Raw genomic sequence first — 17,529 nt, 5'->3', positions numbered from 1 at the left:
CTTTTTCACTGTTAAAAAAGTTTACACAAAATGATTATGAATTCACCCCCAGGCCATCCAAAACGTTTTTGACTTTCATGTTCAGCAGACACAATTTTCCTTGATTTTTTTTTTTTTTGTCCTCTGGGATTGTGGATTAGTTTAAAACTGCCTAATAATATGTATTGTACAATCAAATGTCGTCTTTTTGACCTGTTGATTTGCATTAGGTGAGAAAAATCCTGGACAGTTTCTCTTTTTAAACCTTAATTTTAGAAAGAAAAAAAAAACTGAATTTTGGCGTAAACTATTTATTGAATATTGAGCGGCAGGCTCTAGGACCATGTCGTTTGCAGAAGTTTTCAGGCTCTGAAGTCTTGAGGCGCACCTGCTGCATTCGCGAGCTCAGAGATTTCAGCTTCTCACGAACAGCAGCACAGGTACGTTCAGCCTCATCCATACAACACAAACATATCAAATAGCAAAACAGTCATTCGTTTTATTTCCTGAAATACTTTTTGTTATACTTTCTATATTTTTCTAATATTCAGATGCATTGATTGGCTTGACGATGTCTTTACTCCTCTTCTAGAGACTTGTTTATTATGAAAAATCATTTAAAAGTGACATTTTAGTCGTTAAGACGTAGTTAAAGAAACATTTGTGTTAAAATGATTTGTTTTTACCTTATTAACCTTATTTACTGTATCTTTAGGTGCCTTATTTTAAACCACGACACAATTTACAGTTTATACAGTTTTCTAAAATTGTATTCTTATTTTCCAAGGTAACCCTGATGAAAATTACCCAGTTTCACCACAAATGCAACACTACAGACTAAAAGCCTCTGAATTTAACTACAGCTAGGCTACCAACTGCAATTTAATGATCGTTTCATTTTGTATTAAGATTTTTATTAAACAAATGGTAATCAATCTGCCAAAAACATGGTTATTACACGTTTAATATATTACAACCATGATTCATTTACATAATAGAAGAGCAGTGTTAGTGGAAAAAAATGCTTATTAGGTGAGGACATCAAGGTTAAAAGAATCAGAAATGTGATAAACCAAAGTATATTTGAGTAGAGATTGAATGAAGTTAAAATATTACCATTGTGTGCGTCATTCCCATTCAGGCCTTAATCCTTAGCAATACACAGGAGTCTGATCCACAAAACACATGATGGAAATGTTGTGAATTAAGAGTTCTGTCTGCTGTAGGAAATTACTACTGTGAAACTCCTTTTATGTGATTGTTTTGTGCAGATCTGCAGTAACATGATGACTGACTGCATCAAAAACTGCTGCAGGACGTTTGCGTCCAAGAAAAATGAACCAGAGATTCAGAGTGAGTTTAGTTTTCACGCTCACCTCATCATGATTCTTGTTTTATTAATCCATTCACATAGTGTATATGCATATAATTGCATTTGTGAACTGATGCATTTGCATGGTTTGTAGTGATAAAAATTCGAGCTCCTGTTAAATCAGCTGCTGAGTGCAATGTGAAGAGGGGTGTTGGAGTTTCAGAGGATTATCTGCTTTCTAAACTGCCTCCGGACGGCCGAGAGGTTCCTTTCATCATCCCAACCTTCAAACCTTCATACATCCAGCCGAGAGGAGCACAATACTCTGGCCACAACATTGGACAGCAGAGTAAGCAGAATTAATCTGATGAGATTAAAATTTCCTTACCACTTACTGACACTCGAGTGGTTCTAAACTTTAATGAATTACTTTCCTCTGTTGATGCTGGGGACAAACAGCCATTGATATCCATGGTAAGATCAATAAATATTCAATGGCTGTTTTTTCCCAACATTATTCAGTATTTCTTCCTTCCTGTTCAACAGAAGAAAGAAAGTCAGACAGGCTTGGAACAAGTAAAGTAAATGATGACAAATTTTTCATTTGAATAAATAAATAGTTGTATAATTTATTTTTATAAGTAATTATAAGTTATAACTGACGATGAGCTGTTAGCTTGATCAGTTAGTTTGCTGTTAGTTTGATCAGAATCAAACATTCAAAAGTATAAATGTACAGTTGAAGTCAAAATTATTAGCCATCCTGTGAGTTTTCTTTTTTAAATATTTCCAAAATGATGTTTAACAGAGCAAGGATTTTTTTCACAGTATTTCCTAAAATTAAATTTTTCTTCTGGAGAAAGTCTTACTACATTTACATTTACATTTAGTCATTTAGCAGAAGCTTTTATCCAAAGCGACTTACAAAATGAGGACAAGGAAGCAATTTACACAACTATAAGAGCAACAATGAATAAGTGCTTTAGGCAAGTTTCAGGTATGTAAAGTGTAAGACGCAGAATATTAGTAATTTTATTTATTTATTTATTTATTTCTGTAATACAGTTAGCAATAATACAGTAATAAATAATAATACAGTAATAAATAACTGTAAATAATACAGTTGGCTCCGGTGGTGCCAGAGAGGCAATTGCAGGAAAGTAGAGACTAGTTTTATTTCGGCTAGAATAAAAGCAGTTTTTAATGAAAAAAAAAAACGTTTTAGGTCAATATTATTAGCCCTCTTAAGCTATATTTTTCGATAGTCTACAGAACAAATCATCATTATACAATAATTTGCCTAATTACCCTAGTTAAGCCTTTAAATGTCACTTTAAGCTGTATAGAAGTGTCTTAAAATTTCTAGTAAAATATTATTTACTGTCATCATAGGAAAGATAAATGAAATCAGTTATTAGAGATGAGTTATTAAATATTATGTCTAGAAATGTGTTGAAAAAAATATTCCATTAAACAGAAATTGGGGGAAAAAATCGACAGGAGGACTAATAATTCTGACTTCAACTGGATATATTCAACCTGTTGCCACAATTGTGTCTACAAATCTCTTCTGAATGACTTTAGGCACCACAAGGTCCACTTACGCAGAAAGGAAGGCAGAGCTGGCAGGAGTCAGTCAAATGATGTACGATCCTGATGTGAACTTAAACAGCAGTCATATGATCAGCTACGTGTCGCCAGGTTCACTGAGACGCCCTACTCTGAAAAACAGAGTCAACTACAACCCTGGCACAGGTGAGAGACCTGTAGATCTGCCCAAAACATCTATTTATGATGTTTACTATCCAATGTTACTTCCTCATGGCATCTTTTAGTACGTAACTTCTCAGCAGGTACTGCAACCTCAAATATTTACATTCCAACCCACTTGTGTTTAATTCTGCTGTTTTATTCCCGCTCTTAAATCCCCTTATTGTTCATGGCAGATTTGCAGTGGTGTTGTCCCAGTTTGTATTGTTAGACGTTATCAAAAGGCTCAGTGTGACACATTTGGAAATGTTCGAATTGAAATTGCTTGAAAATGAAATCAGCCCAGATTTCAGCGAGTGTCTTTGGACTCTTTCTGAAAGTGAAGTAAGGGAAATTATTTGTGTTTTTCACAGGTTTGGATCACAGCGACGCACAGAGACTCTGTCTGTCCATGTTCGATCTGTCAAATCCTCAGGGCCGTGTTGAGGTGACTTCACACACACACACACACACATGCAGACACACACACCTTACTTAACAACTTAACAACACATCCCAACACATTCACAACACATTCACATGCAGCTGTGATCACACACACCAGTTCACACAAGCTATTAATGATGCATATGAGCAAATGTCTTTTATTTGTGTGGTGGCAGCATTACTATAGTTTTTAGCATCACATGACCCTTCAGAAATCATTCTGATATGGTGATGTGATTTGATTATTAATGTTGAAAGTGGCTATAGGCCTGTCACAATAATCTATATATCAACATACCGCACAACACATGGATATGAGCTCTATCGTTTTTGGTATATCACTTATACATAAAAACAATTCTAGCAACATTTAGCTGATTGTGCAACATATCTATTTCTATTGGAGGTGTCATTGTCAGTATGGTTAAAAAATACTGTAGTATTTGTTATAAATGAGTACAGTATATTTTCACGTGGGTGCCTGACAACTGAAAATAGAACTGATAGCAGATATTGCAGCCTTTGTTACTTTTTACTTTGCACTTTTTTTGTTAAAATGTTTTATTATGTACTTGTTTAGGATACACATTTTCACATTCTGATTCCAATATCTCATTATTAAATAGTTAAAATTACTATAATTAAATGAAATATTCTTAAGAATAAAATATGATGTGTACCTGCATTGTGATGATATTATATCGTCATGCTTGTATTAAATAATAAGTGGCATAAAATGGTCTTCAAATGGCAATGATATCGTTTATCGCAATATATTTTGGTGCAGTATATCATGAAAAACAGGTATCATGACAGGCCTAAGTGACTATGGTTGATTTTAGTAGGTGTTAATGTAGTGAAATCATCATTATTATTTATTTTTAATTCCTTTTTTAGATTTGAAATGTAGTTAATATTTAAGAGTTCTGTGAGTTTTGTCTGTTTAAATATGTCTAGTTTTAAACAAATTAAACAAAATAAAAATGATAAATATTTCTCTGGCCACTAGTTATGATATATTTTGTTAGTTTTTTAAAGTCGGAAATATATTTTTGGTTTTTTGATTTTACCTTTTTGGTTACCTTTAACCCTGATTTGATAAATAGAAAGTTCTATGTTTGTTTTATATTTCTATTAATTTCCATATATCAATTGTATTCATTTATATATCAGGTTCTGTTCAAATTATAATAATTATTATATGTTATGAAATAATAAAATAATTGCTATTGATTATACAGTACATTATTGTGATTATGCTTAATTATTATTGCATATATAAACCCTATTTTTGTTTTTTGGCACTGAATCAATTAATATGCATTTTTTTCTTGTAAATGATATTAAGTGAACTTGTAAACTATTTACAATACTTTTTTATCAATTCATGCCGGCAGCTAGCTCTCTGCAACTCTCACATGGTCGCCCACTGAAGCTAAGCAGGGCTGCGCCCGGTCAGTACCTGGATGGGAGACCACTTGGGAAAGCTAGGTTGCTGCCGGAAGTGGTGTTAGTGAGGCCAGCAGGGGGCGCCCAACCTGCGGTCTGTGTGGGTCCTAATGCCCCAGTATAGTGACGGGGACTCTATACTGCTCAGTGAGCGCCGTCTTTCGGATGAGACGTTAAACCGAGGTCCCGACTCTCTGTGGTCGTTAAAAATCCCAGGATGTCCTTCGAAAAAGAGTAGGGGTTTAACCCCGGCATCCTGGCCAAATCTGCCCACTGGCCTCTGTCCATCATGGCCTCCTAACCCTCCCCATATCATGATTGGCATATCATCACTCTGTCTCCTCTCCACCAATCAGCTGGTGTGTGGTGTGCGGTCTGGCGCAAAATGGCTGCCGTCGCGTCATCCAGGTGGATGCTGCACACTGGTGGTGGATGAGGAGATTCCCCCCCATTGTGTAAAGCGCTTTGAGTGCCCAGAAAAGCGCTATATAAATGTAACGAATTATTATTATTATTATTATTAATTCAATTCATCTTTATTTCTATAACGCTTTTACAATGTAGATTGTGTCAAAGCAGCTTAACATAGAAGTTCTAGTAAACTGAAAATGTGTCAGTCCAGTTTTCAGAGTTGAAGTTCAGTTTAGCTCATTTCAGTGTGGTTTACTTCTTTCACTTCTAAAAGTCCAAACACTGAAGAGCAAATCCATCGATGTACATCGATCTATTGGTGGCATGACAAAAACATTTCACCAGTGAGAACCACACTTTGAATTGCATATCAGTTTCTATTGTAGTTCTGATGGAATAAAGAATCAGTTTCATGCATCAACACGAACATATTAAGTCGAGTGTCTATGCATTAACACATCGCGGTATAATGATTAGCTGTGCTGTTGTTTCAGTAACATTAATTCCTCTGTGTTTCTTCTCAGCGTTATGATTCTGTATCCAGCATCCAGAGCAGCACATCCTCCGTTCAGGATTCCTTTGGGAGCAGCCGTAGTCTAGGTAACCATTCATGATGGAACACCACATTCCGAAAAAACCCTCAGCGTTCCCTTCCAATAGAACTGTTCCACTCCACTGTCACCTGGAATTTCCACTGAAGTTTCATTTGTTTGCTTTTGCTTTTGTTTTCTACGGGGTCTTTTAGGACCCTTTATTTCCCAACTGTCTTACCCCCTCTGTCCCTCAGCCAGTGCACACATAAAAGCAGACTCTCAAACAAACTCACTCGCGCACACACACACACATACATACACACCCAACATGGGCTCAGATCACTGCAGATTGTGAAATCGTAAAGGGCAGACACAGTAATTACTCCCAATTGTTTTCCCTCAGGTCCAGTACACAAGTTCTCAGATAACTCTCAGAATGTACAGTGAAACTTTATATACAAAACATAAATAATAAACATTTTAGTATACCGAATACTAATGTTATGTATTTTTTTAAGTTAAACTTTTGAAAATAAAAGTACAAACAGTGTCACTTTTGTACATAAAGGGTCCATATTGGTACGTTAAAGGGACACATTAATCATATTTACACATTAGTTATTAATATTAATGCATATTAGTATTAGATATCATTTGTACTTTTATTTCTAAGAGTGTAGGGTTCAAACATTTCAGGGGGCCAGTAAATTGCTTAAAATGTCACTATTATTTGATTTTTTTCAGACATTCTTTTCTTATTTTTATCCTTTTTGTGAAGGATTGATGAGTCACTTTTTGTATTCATATGTATGTGCATAGAATCCATCACGCTGTCTGGCGATGAGCGGGATCGTGAGCCGGGGAAAGTGTGTGTTCACCTGAAGTATGAGGCGGCGGTGGAGCAGGTGTGGATCACCTTAGTAAAGGTATGATTTTATCCAGGTTTTGCTGGTTTACAACAGGCCATTGTGTGTCCCAGTTGAATGGAGCCTCTGTGTGGCTGAGAGAGACCTTTAACAAATGACCACATTTCTGACCAGCTATGTTTAATCTCCCTTTTTTGTATAATTAAAAAATAACTCTCATTGTATGTGTGTCATTTGATGATATAAGTGTGCGGTGCAGTGTTATTTTAGTATCACAAGTTTTATTAAGAGTTTGAATTTGATTTTGTTTGACATTTTATGTTTTCATATTAATTTTAGTTTATTAAATGTATTGTTTATTTAGTTTTCCTTGCATTTTTCATTTTTGATTTGGTCACACTTAAAGAATATGTTTCCATTAGTTAATGCTAGTTAATGTACTAACATGAACTAAGAATGAACAATACTTGGAAAGCGTTTATCAGTCATAGTCCAACAGTTACTAATGCTTTATAAAAAGCTAAAGTAATGCACTGTCAGATTATAAAAACTACCAATAAACAACTTTAACATCTTTAACTATCAATAAAGATGAATGACTATTGTAATACATGTATCATTCATGATTTTTTTGTTAATGAATACATTACATTTACTAAAAATATAGGAACTAAAGGAAGCTTATTCTAAAGTGTTATCCTACACTTGAGAGATAAGCAATTACTACAATCTTTTTAATGTTTTATCTATTAATTCCTGTAAAGTTGTATCTTACCATGACATTTTCACACTAAATGGTTATAAGAGATGTGTTTGAGGTATTATATGCAACATTTTTAATTTATTCTCCTACAGTAGATAAGGAGAGATCTGCACTTAAGTAGCATACTTTGAGGGTAAATGTGCTTGATGCAATGGTACAGTTATAAAAAGCATCAGAATTGGTGTTTGGTATCAGCCGATCACCATGGCAAGGAATTGGTATTCGTTATCAGTTGTCCTTAGCAAAGCATCCCTAATACGTATATGTATACACACAAACACACACACACACACACACACACACACACACACACACACACACACACACACACACACACACACACACGAAATGTCTTATTGTAATACATATTTTGATAACACTTTAGTTTAGGTCACAATTCACGCTATTAATAAACTATTATCTAACACTATTAGTTTATTAAACTACTAGTAATCTGTTTATTAATCGTTAGTAAGGTAGAAGTTGGGTTTAGGTTTTGGGTAAGGATGGGGAATAAGGTCATACTTTATAACTACTAATGAGCAGTTAATATTGCAGTAATAGGATGGTAATAAGCCAGTAGGTAATACTGTGAATTGTGACCTAAACTAAAGTGTTGCACATATTTTATTTATATAACTGTAAATGTTCATTTACCTTTAGATTTTTCTAATGACCTAATTTACTTAATTTGACTTACTTTATTGTTTATGTTTGGATGTGACAAAATGGATTCACTTGATAGATGGTTAATTGTATACACAATAAAAGCTGCCTTACATAACTTGTTAATAATTACAGTATTTTTAAAGAGTGTGGACATAACAGTGTAGACCAGATCCTGAGTGATTTGTCATAAACCTACAGACGTCACTCCGGATACAATATTCTTCTGCAAGAAGCATGCTGTCTTTTATTATGCCGCTGACTGCTGGAGTACTAAAAGTATACTGTACTGTAGCTTTATTCACTGTTTTATCATATTTCATGATATTTGTTTTGTTTTATTTCTGTCGATTATTTTCTAATATAAATATTTCAGAGCTTTACTTTTCATAAAATTCCCCTTGTTGACATACAGTGGCTTTAGTGGTTGTAAAAGCTCATAAACAGTAGGCTTACATGTTGCTATCAGCCTTTCTCATTTTTCCACTGGTTTTGGCACTTCCTCTTTTTTTAGTGCACAGACTTGAGTGTCTATAATGAAAGAGTGGAGCAGCAGAAGATTGGGGTTAAAGGCGTCATCACCGTGAACAAGCCGGTCCGGTTTAAGAGTACGCTTAAGGAAGCATCAGAAGTGAGTGAGATCCAAAGCATATTAAGCTACATCGTACAAAATTCATTTTAAACTACAGCTTTGTTGGTATCAAGGTGTTAAATGAGAGTATATTCAAAGCTAAGTTTCTTAATTAATGTATTTAATAATTTGGTTGACTTATTTTATTCAATTAAGGAAGTTTTTAGATGAAACTGTGGTCCTTGGTGATTCCTAAAATGCAATTTGAGATTCAAAAAAACATATGTGCACACAAACATGCGGAGAGATGAACATTATTTTACAATATCGCCTCTACAGCTTTGACAAACAGACTTTTGATAAAATTAAAAAATAAAATGGAAACAAATTCAAAATGATTGTTTGATTAGTAATTAAGTCTTATTATATTTAAATCAAATTTATTTTTAAAGGATGATATCTCTACATGTCTAAAGAAAAAATAAATAGAAATTCTAAAGTTTACACATGCTTCATTATTAATTCTTATACTGCTTTTTAATAGTCTGTATTGTCACCTGGATGATCAAAAGCAGCAAACGCTTACTGATTCATTATGAGACATAATGCATTGAAAATAAGGGAACGTAAAACTTTTGAACAGGATTATTGTTGATAACTGCTTTAATTTTGTTTAACGATCTTGTTTAATTTTTTGTGTTTTAAATAGTACTACTCTTCAGAAGCTACATGAAACGTTATTTAATTTGCAGAACACAAAATTAAAAACATTTTATTTAAAGTTTTCACCCCCTATATTTTAATGAATGCCTTGTGTTACCATCTGTTGCATGAATAAATGTTTTTATCTTTGTAATATTTGCTTGAGTCTTAAGTCTGAACCAGTGTAAAAAAAAATAAATCGGAAATATTGCTGGGCAATTAATGAAATTGTAAAACACAATTGAGCAAAGCTGCGATTGTCATGCACACTTTGTGATGGTAGTGCGGTTGTGTGATCAGTAAAAAAATCACTGAAAGCCAGAGGAAATCCCAACATTGCATTATGTACAAAAGACTTAACTGCTTTCATTGATTTATTGTGACTAACAAACACACATCTACAGAAGCAGGATACTGAAGGATTTATTTCAAACACTTGACTGAAGTTATTAAGGGCACTTTGGTTACTTTTGGAGCACTTTTGGTTATGTCGTGTGCACCATTTACTACACAGAGACATAGTTCTTTGAGGAGCAATACAAACAGCTGCCATTAGCATCCGATCATTCCATTTTGTATGCAAGCTTGTCAGTGAAGATGCCAAAGAATGTGTGGAGGACATTTTGGTTTTTTTTCTTGAAAACAGTGCATATAACCGAAGTGCTCAAGACAAACACACAGTAGGATTTATCATAAAATAATCATAAAGCAGTTACAGATCATCCGGGTAATGATGTATTCAGAAGAAAATATAGTTGAACTGCGTAATTTGTGTAGATATCTTGTGTATGTACAGTAGGTTGTGTAAAAAAGCTAATTCAGGGCACTACTAAATGAAAACACTTTCACTTATATATTTTCAGAATCTCCAAACGTGTCAGTGTTCTATTGCATTTGATTAGACATTACTATGCTGTGTCGGTCTGGGTTTCAGGACACTGTCTTCATGGAGACATTTGTGTTCACGCTGAACCTGGAGCAGATCCGCAGGTCTGCACTAGTGCTGCGGCTGCAGGCTCACACACCACGCAAACGCACACTGGGGGAGTGTGTGCTGTCTCTACGAAGCCTCGGACCGCAGGAAACAAAGCACTGGCTAGAGTTCAAGCATCCTTCTAAAACACATGTGAGTGGATCTCTCTGTGATCACATATCACAACCCAAATTTAGCTTTTGTTTTGATTGTAGGATTCGCTGAAAACGTACCTCCATCTGCAGTAATCCACAGTCTGTATTCACACACACCACCATATATAATTACATTACAAATGAAACCGTTGTTCTAGTTCTGCTCCAGTCTGTTCTGTGTTATTTAGGTCACTAGTTTTGAGTAAGACAGACAGACAGATGGAGAGAGAGTGGGGAAGAAGTCAATACACTGAGAGAAAAAAAGACTTTCAGTGAATGTACTTAATCCTTAAAATGCTGATCTCTTCAAATCTTCCTGACAAGAAAGACTAAAAAATAGTATTTTTTATTAGTAAAAGACTATATCCACAATGTTCTTTTAAATAATAATAATATTGTTTATAATGTTCATATAATATGATTTCATGTTAACTAATATTGTTCTGTTAGTTAACAATAAAATTAATCAGATAGTACTGAAGAGAAAACACCATGTCTACAATAATATTAAGAGCAACAGTTTTTCTTACATTGCTTTTGTATTGTATCGACTGCTGAAAAATCTTATTTGAATTAGTGTAATAAGGTCCCTTTTCGATAAAGAGATAGATAAAGGACATTTAAAAATGTAATACTATTAGTATCAATATTTCTTTGAAGTTTCATACATTCATTACAATATTGTTAATGAAAGATACCGTATAGAGCTTCGGCACAGATTATAGCTATTTGCTTTGGTCAGCTAGACTTTCTGAAAGTGCTTTGATGTGTGTGTGTGTGTGTGTACGTGTTTTTGTGACATATCAGGACACAAATCTGTATAATGACATAGGTTTGACACAGGTATTACAAAAAGGAGGTAAAATATGATGACATTGGTGATGTCCTCGTTTCTCAAAATGCTTATAAATCCTACAGAATAAGTTTAATCAGAGAGGAAAGCTGCACACAGTCTCCTGTGATGGTTGGGTTTAGGGGTGGGGTGGGTTGAGGGCAATATAATATACGGTTTGGACAGTATAAAATTAATGGAAACCTATGTAATGTCCCCACTTTTCACAAAAACAAACATGTGTGTGTGTGTGTGTGTGTGTGTGTGTGTGTGTGTGTGTGTGTGTGTGTGTGTGTGTGTGTGTGTGTGTGTGTGTGTGTGTGTGTGTGTGTTCGACTGAAATGAAAACAGAAATGAAAACAGAAAATGAAGTCTTTTATCACTGGTATAGTGTTTGAAATTGACAGAACAGAGTTTCATAATGAAGGTCAGTGGTATCTGGTCTAGAGGAAGTTTTTTTTTTTTTCTAAATCAATAATGGGTGTGTGCATGTGTGTGTGTGTCTGTTTTTATCTGGGTCACAAATTGGCTTATGCAGCATCAGCAGGTTCTCCGCCTTAAAAAATAAAAACCTACATACACAGCTCCACACAACTCAAACTGGTCTGATTGTGTGTTTCTGTAGGTGTGCCATGCTGAGCTTCAGCTGGCCTTGTGTTTCCAGCCTGTGAACAGTCGAATGCAGCTCCAGATCCTCAGCACTCAAAACCTTCCTTCATCCTCCTCACCGCTCACACAGAGTGAGTCTCTCAGCTTTATTCATCATCATCAACATCGTCATAACAGCTTCATCTTAGTGCAATGTAAAAAAAAAAAAAAAAAAACTGTACTGTTCACTCAAAATCGATCACGTCATCATTTACTCATCCTCAAACCTCTTTTTTTATTGTAAAGCAAAAGAAGATATTTTGAGGAATGTTGAGGGAAAAGCAGCCATTGTCTTCCATAGTATTTTTTTTAGTTCATACTATGGGTGTCAAGTATTTCAACATTCTTCAGAATATATTATAATGAAATCAAACAGGTTTGCAACCACTTAAAGGTGAGCAAATGATGAGAATTTGAATCCAATAAAAAAGTTTATTTTAACCTTTTATTTTAATCTGACACATTTTCCCATTTGTTAGTTGTTTTGTGGAAGCATGAATGTGACAAATATGAACTGAACTGTGCAAATGAATGTTCTCTTTAGGTTACTTTGTGAAGGTTGACTTGCTGGGTGAGGGTAAGTTCTTACTGAAGAGGAAGACGAAGGCGGTGAAGTCTTCAGGAGGGCAGGTCCAGTGGGGAGAAGTGCTTCATTTCCCTATCACCAGTCAAGACCACAATCTGCAACTGTCAGTTAAACTCTACAGCCGCAGCTCAGTGAGGAGAAAACATCTGCTGGGACAGGTCAGTCAGAATAACACAGACTAAAACACACTAAATAGTAAACATATGTACACCTATATGAAAAAAAAAACTTTTAAAAACACAGTCCAATCTCAGAGTAAAATGGCATGAGCTGTCACATGTTTGTACCCATAGGGTCTTTTATGGCACTTCTACCTTATAGGTGGCTTTTGAACCTTTGTTGGAACTATAAGGTACTTTTTAGGTATTGATATGTACACTTTAGCTACAAATATGTACCTGTAATGTGAACGGGATGCTGATAACAGGGGTGCGGATCCAAATGCAGGTTTTTCAAACAGAATGGTCAGGCAAGCGACTGTCAACACAAGGGGCAAACAGATGTACACAGGCAATCCAGAGTGATGGTCTTAAAACAGGCAGGCAGCAGACATTGTAAAGCAAACAAAACAAGGTTCAAACACCGAAGGCAAGGAAAGGAAAATGTATGTAAAACAGTATAACAAGACTCAGTCATATATGTGTGTGTGTAATCAGTCCATGAGCAGCATTAGCTGCTCAAGAAATATTTAAATATATTTTTAAAAAGTTTTTTAATCGTGATACATTTTATTTATAATTATTTAAGAACAGCATGCAATAAATATATATGTATGTATATGTAATATGTATGTGTAATATATATTTATATATATATATATATATATTAATAACATTATTAATGTATTTACTGTCACATTGGACTAATTGAATGCATCCTTACTGAATAAAACGTGTGTTTCTTCATTGAAGGTGCTCTTGAGTTTGGACAGCAGTTCTCCTGAGGCAGTGGAGCAATGGAAGGATGCAATGGCTAATCCTGAAAAAGTGGTGACATCATGGCACAGAGTTAGTCGACCCTGAAACAAGAAAGATGCTATATTTTTGAGCTAAGTGCATTTTAAATGCAACTTAAAAAAAAACTTGTTCATGTTCTTGTTGAAATATGATTATTGTAAGTGGAATGCATTTGTCTAAAATGCTGTGGTAGTACACACACGTTTACATGTATAAACTGAGTCGGACCAGTTGAGTCGCTCCTAATGTAGCTAATCTAGTTTGTAGATTTAACATATATGTTCCTCATCTGGTATAAGTTTGAGAACATGCAACTGTCTAAAAACCTCTGATAATATCTTAAATGTTTTAATACAATAGCTGTCAATTATGTCTCAGTTTAAAACAAACAAAAGCATTTCTAGAGTTTCAAGAGTTCACACTTAGCTGATGATTTGGAGAGCCCTGAGCTCATAAGATCCTCGAGCCCAGGGCTCCATCCCGTTTGCAAGGCGAGAGGGGAGTTTGAGCTCAGGTAGATCTCGAAAACTCCCCCGCTGTAGTAGCTAATGAACAGATTTTGATTGCTCTTAAGAGATAACTACATACTAGGAGCATGTCTATGGTGCCGATTAACTTAAGTTGCATGTTTTTGGACGGTGGGAGGAAACCGGGAAACCCACGTGAGCACGGGGAGAACGTGTAAACTCTGCAGAGAAACATTGGCTGGCTAGGTAAGGACTAGAACCAGCGACGTTCTTGCTGTGAGGCAACGGTGCTAACCACTGGGCCACCGTGCCACCCATCTAGGAAAGGAGGAGGAGTAGGGGTGGAAGGGAGGTTTCTTTAAAATGAGGATGGCTGTTATATGGAACTTTGGGTATTTATAGTGGTTTAGGAAGCGTCTGATTGGTGAATCATAAATTCACTAATGCAGAGTCGGCTACAAGCAATCATAAGCACGTGATCCTCTCAAAATTAGTTTAGAAATAAACTTCACTTAAAAGCATTCACTGCATGAAGCCAATCAAGTTGTCCCCAAGACTGTTGTATGAGCAATCGATCATGAATGTGATATTGATATTAATAGTTCAACAAACAAGACGTTAATATTGAGTGTGTTTATACATAATATTGTCTATTCTGTTTCATTCAGAGAGGAGCATCTCAGAGCGATGTTTCATTCATTAACTAACCTGCCTTTGAAAGAGTCGAGTGAGCCAATGATTCAGTAATTCATTCATAAAGATAGTCACATGCTTTTTTCCAAATGAATCAGCTGCTTTGAACAAATCTTTTGAATGATTGTTTGAATGAATCATTTTTCAAGATAAGAACAATGCCTAATGGTGCTGTTAATTTATATTCATTTATATTTCATTTATATTTTTTTCCATGACATTTTACTCTGGATCTATCAGGATTTTGTAACTGGATGTAAATAATTTAATTCTGTAATGACCGTAGCAGCCCTTATTTCATTCATATCATGTCACAAAATATTTACATTCAAAGCTTTTATTGACATTTTTCAATTAAGCTTTCATTGTTTTTAAGCTCACATACATTTTACAGCAAAAAATGTTTTTGAAAGTTTAAAAGACATGTCTGTAGTAAAGTTCTGTTTTTTTTTAGCAGAAAGTAGCAATAGGTAACAGAGGCATGCATATTCAAAGCCACTAAGAAAAGTAGCGAACACTGTACATTTGCAATATTAATAAAATAACTGTTAGAATGAAATATATGCACATTTAGAAAAAGCCAGGGTACTGTAGTCATATAGGTTATGTTTTTACTAATTTATTAAAATTCAAAATGTAAAAATGACTGCCTCTGTAGTTCTAGTGCCAGCATAAAGTACCAGTGCAAAAATACACACTGCAAATTGTTTATTATCTTTCGTTAAAACAAAAATCCAAAGAAATATCTACACATCAATTGATGTTAGTATTGGACACCCCTAGCACATGAACAGGACACATACATAATGTGCAATAAAATGTATTACTGTAGACTAGTGTAGCAACATGACCAAAAAAAGGGCAGACAGTCAGCTAATAACGATTAAAAATGAGTAAATGAAGTATTATTGTCAGTGTTCTTGCGTTTAACTCAGCACTGCTGACTTAATGGCTAACTGTTGTGTATATAGAAATAAAATCAGCATTTTGGTGATGATTATCGCACTTTCTCTTGCTCTCTGTAGAAGATAAACCAGTTATTAGATGCAGTGAAGCCTCTGGTGTTGGTGCCGGGGGTAAAACTCGTTGAAAAAAGCTTTTATTTTTGGAAGTCTAGAAGGTTTTGTGTTACACTCCCTTCCAAATGCAATTCAATCCTTCGATTTGTCCCCATTTCCTTTCACAAGCACAGAAAAAAAAGGGAAAGGCCACAGGAGAGGGCAACAAAGAGACTTTTGTTAACACATTTCACCTCCCTGCATCTTTTGTGTCGCCCTCATTTCAAGGTGACCTAACTTTCTCCTGTCATTTCTAAGACTTAATTTTTGCACAGGTGACAGACAGTAGCTTGCCCAAGAGTGTTCATTGTCTTTATGTTTAAGTACTTTGTGTTATGCAATGCTGTAGGTGTCTGATGTTATGTAAGACAGATATTTAAAAAGTAAATATTCCATTTGTACCGACTGTATTTTATGTGCATGCAATAAGAAATATTGTTTAATCATACTGTTGTTTCTAAAAGAAGGATAATAATAAAAAGGATTAAACAACATGGATAGCTAGTTAAAATCTAATGGGGCTTTTTGTTAGTTTATATTCACAAAAGTCACTTTCATTTTTCTTTAATGATTTGACAGCTGACGCGATAACTGCATATGGTGATTTATTGGCATCATCATCCTCCAAGCCCAGAGGAAACACTATAAACTGACCAAGCATGTCTGAGTGTTTGTGTTCTTTAACCCTCTCTGATTGTGCGGCTCTTTTAAAGCTGCTTCCACATCCGGGTGTGTTTTATTTACGTCATCACTTTCAGGATGGTTGTTTGAACAGGGTTAATGGTTATTTCTGAAAGCACCCCCCCCCCTCCCAGCGGCAGCAAAACCCTGTAAAACAGCTGATCCTTGTGTTCAATGGTATTTGTGTAACGTGTCGTAGCAACCATAAAAACAATAACAGAAAAGACAATCATTTTTTATAAAAGCTAAACCTGAAATTTAGTGACAACACAAAATAATAATAAAACTGTTATTATGGCATTCATTTGAGTGTATATAGCAGTTGTGGTAGTAAATCTTTTATCGACCACACACGCACACACACACACACATAAACAGCTGTGACCATGTGGAGTTTGTGTGCTTTAGTGTGTTCCAATTAAAAGTGGATCAGCAGTTCCGGGACTTCAGCTCTGTGTCCAGGATCTGAAATCCCCTTAAACCACTCTATTTATTTTAAACTCATTCACAATATAAACCCATTTACAATCACATATAATTTATTTATTTATTATCACTAATTGATAAGTAGCAGTGTTTTACATCAGATCTGTTCAGTTTCATTGCAAAACTAAAGGGGGGTTTCAGGATTAAAATCTCAAAAGGGTAATGTCTTGAATTTCCCCCTGACATTAGAATGTCATGTCATACTCAGTTTCATGGAATTTCTGGAGTGTCATGGAGTCTGTTTTAGGCATTGAAAGTCTGATGTCATTCCAGATGCTGGAATATCAGGAATTTTTGTTTGATGATTTAACTTGTAGTTTCCAATTGTCAAAAAATATATATAATTCTACATAGTTTAATGCCTGTTGGAAATTGCATATAGTTAAATTATCCATTGTTGTTCTTGTAGCTTTTAAATTTCTGCAAAATGATTTTAAGCTAAAACTATTATAATATTATGTTCATTCATTCATTTTCTTGTCGGCTTAGTCCCTTTATTAATCTGGGGTTGCCACAGCGGAATGAACCACCAACTTATCCAGCAAG

The 17,529-nt window shown here is 35.0% G+C and overlaps 1 protein-coding gene across 2 annotated transcripts; it reads left to right on the top strand.

Annotated features, from left to right (window-relative positions):
- Positions 1-386: 386 nt before the first annotated feature.
- tc2n (tandem C2 domains, nuclear) lies at positions 387-16,811 on the top strand. 2 transcript variants are annotated; one of them, XR_015506182.1, is made up of 13 exons: positions 387-419; positions 1,251-1,332; positions 1,446-1,640; positions 2,876-3,046; positions 3,415-3,488; positions 5,872-5,947; positions 6,700-6,806; positions 8,690-8,806; positions 10,383-10,574; positions 12,034-12,148; positions 12,601-12,800; positions 13,554-14,754; positions 14,798-16,811. XR_015506182.1 is itself a non-coding variant. In XM_087279556.1 (12 exons), the coding sequence occupies exons 2-12, from the start codon at positions 1,263-1,265 to the stop codon at positions 13,662-13,664; spliced, it is 1,428 nt and encodes a 475-aa protein (XP_087135682.1). In that variant the 5' UTR covers positions 387-419; positions 1,251-1,262; the 3' UTR covers positions 13,665-16,811. The 2 variants fall into 2 exon arrangements, 1 of the variants encoding a protein (XP_087135682.1); XM_087279556.1 differs by having other exon boundaries at positions 13,554-16,811.
- Positions 16,812-17,529: the final 718 nt, after the last annotated feature.

This window comes from Danio rerio, chromosome 13, assembly GCF_052040795.2.
Source record: "Danio rerio strain M-AB ecotype USA chromosome 13, GRCz13ab, whole genome shotgun sequence".
NCBI classification, from domain to species: Eukaryota; Metazoa; Chordata; class Actinopteri; order Cypriniformes; family Danionidae; genus Danio; species Danio rerio.
This window is presented reverse-complemented; position numbering and strand designations above follow the sequence as displayed.

Coding starts and splice junctions, on each gene's coding strand:
- tc2n (XM_087279556.1), top strand. CDS start 1,263: ATGATGACTGACTGCATCAAAAACTGCTGCAGGACGTTTGCGTCCAAG. Junction 1,641..2,875: donor CCACAACATTGGACAGCAGA/GTAAGCAGAATT, acceptor GAATGACTTTAG/GCACCACAAGGTCCACTTAC. Junction 5,948..6,699: donor TGGGAGCAGCCGTAGTCTAG/GTAACCATTCAT, acceptor GTATGTGCATAG/AATCCATCACGCTGTCTGGC.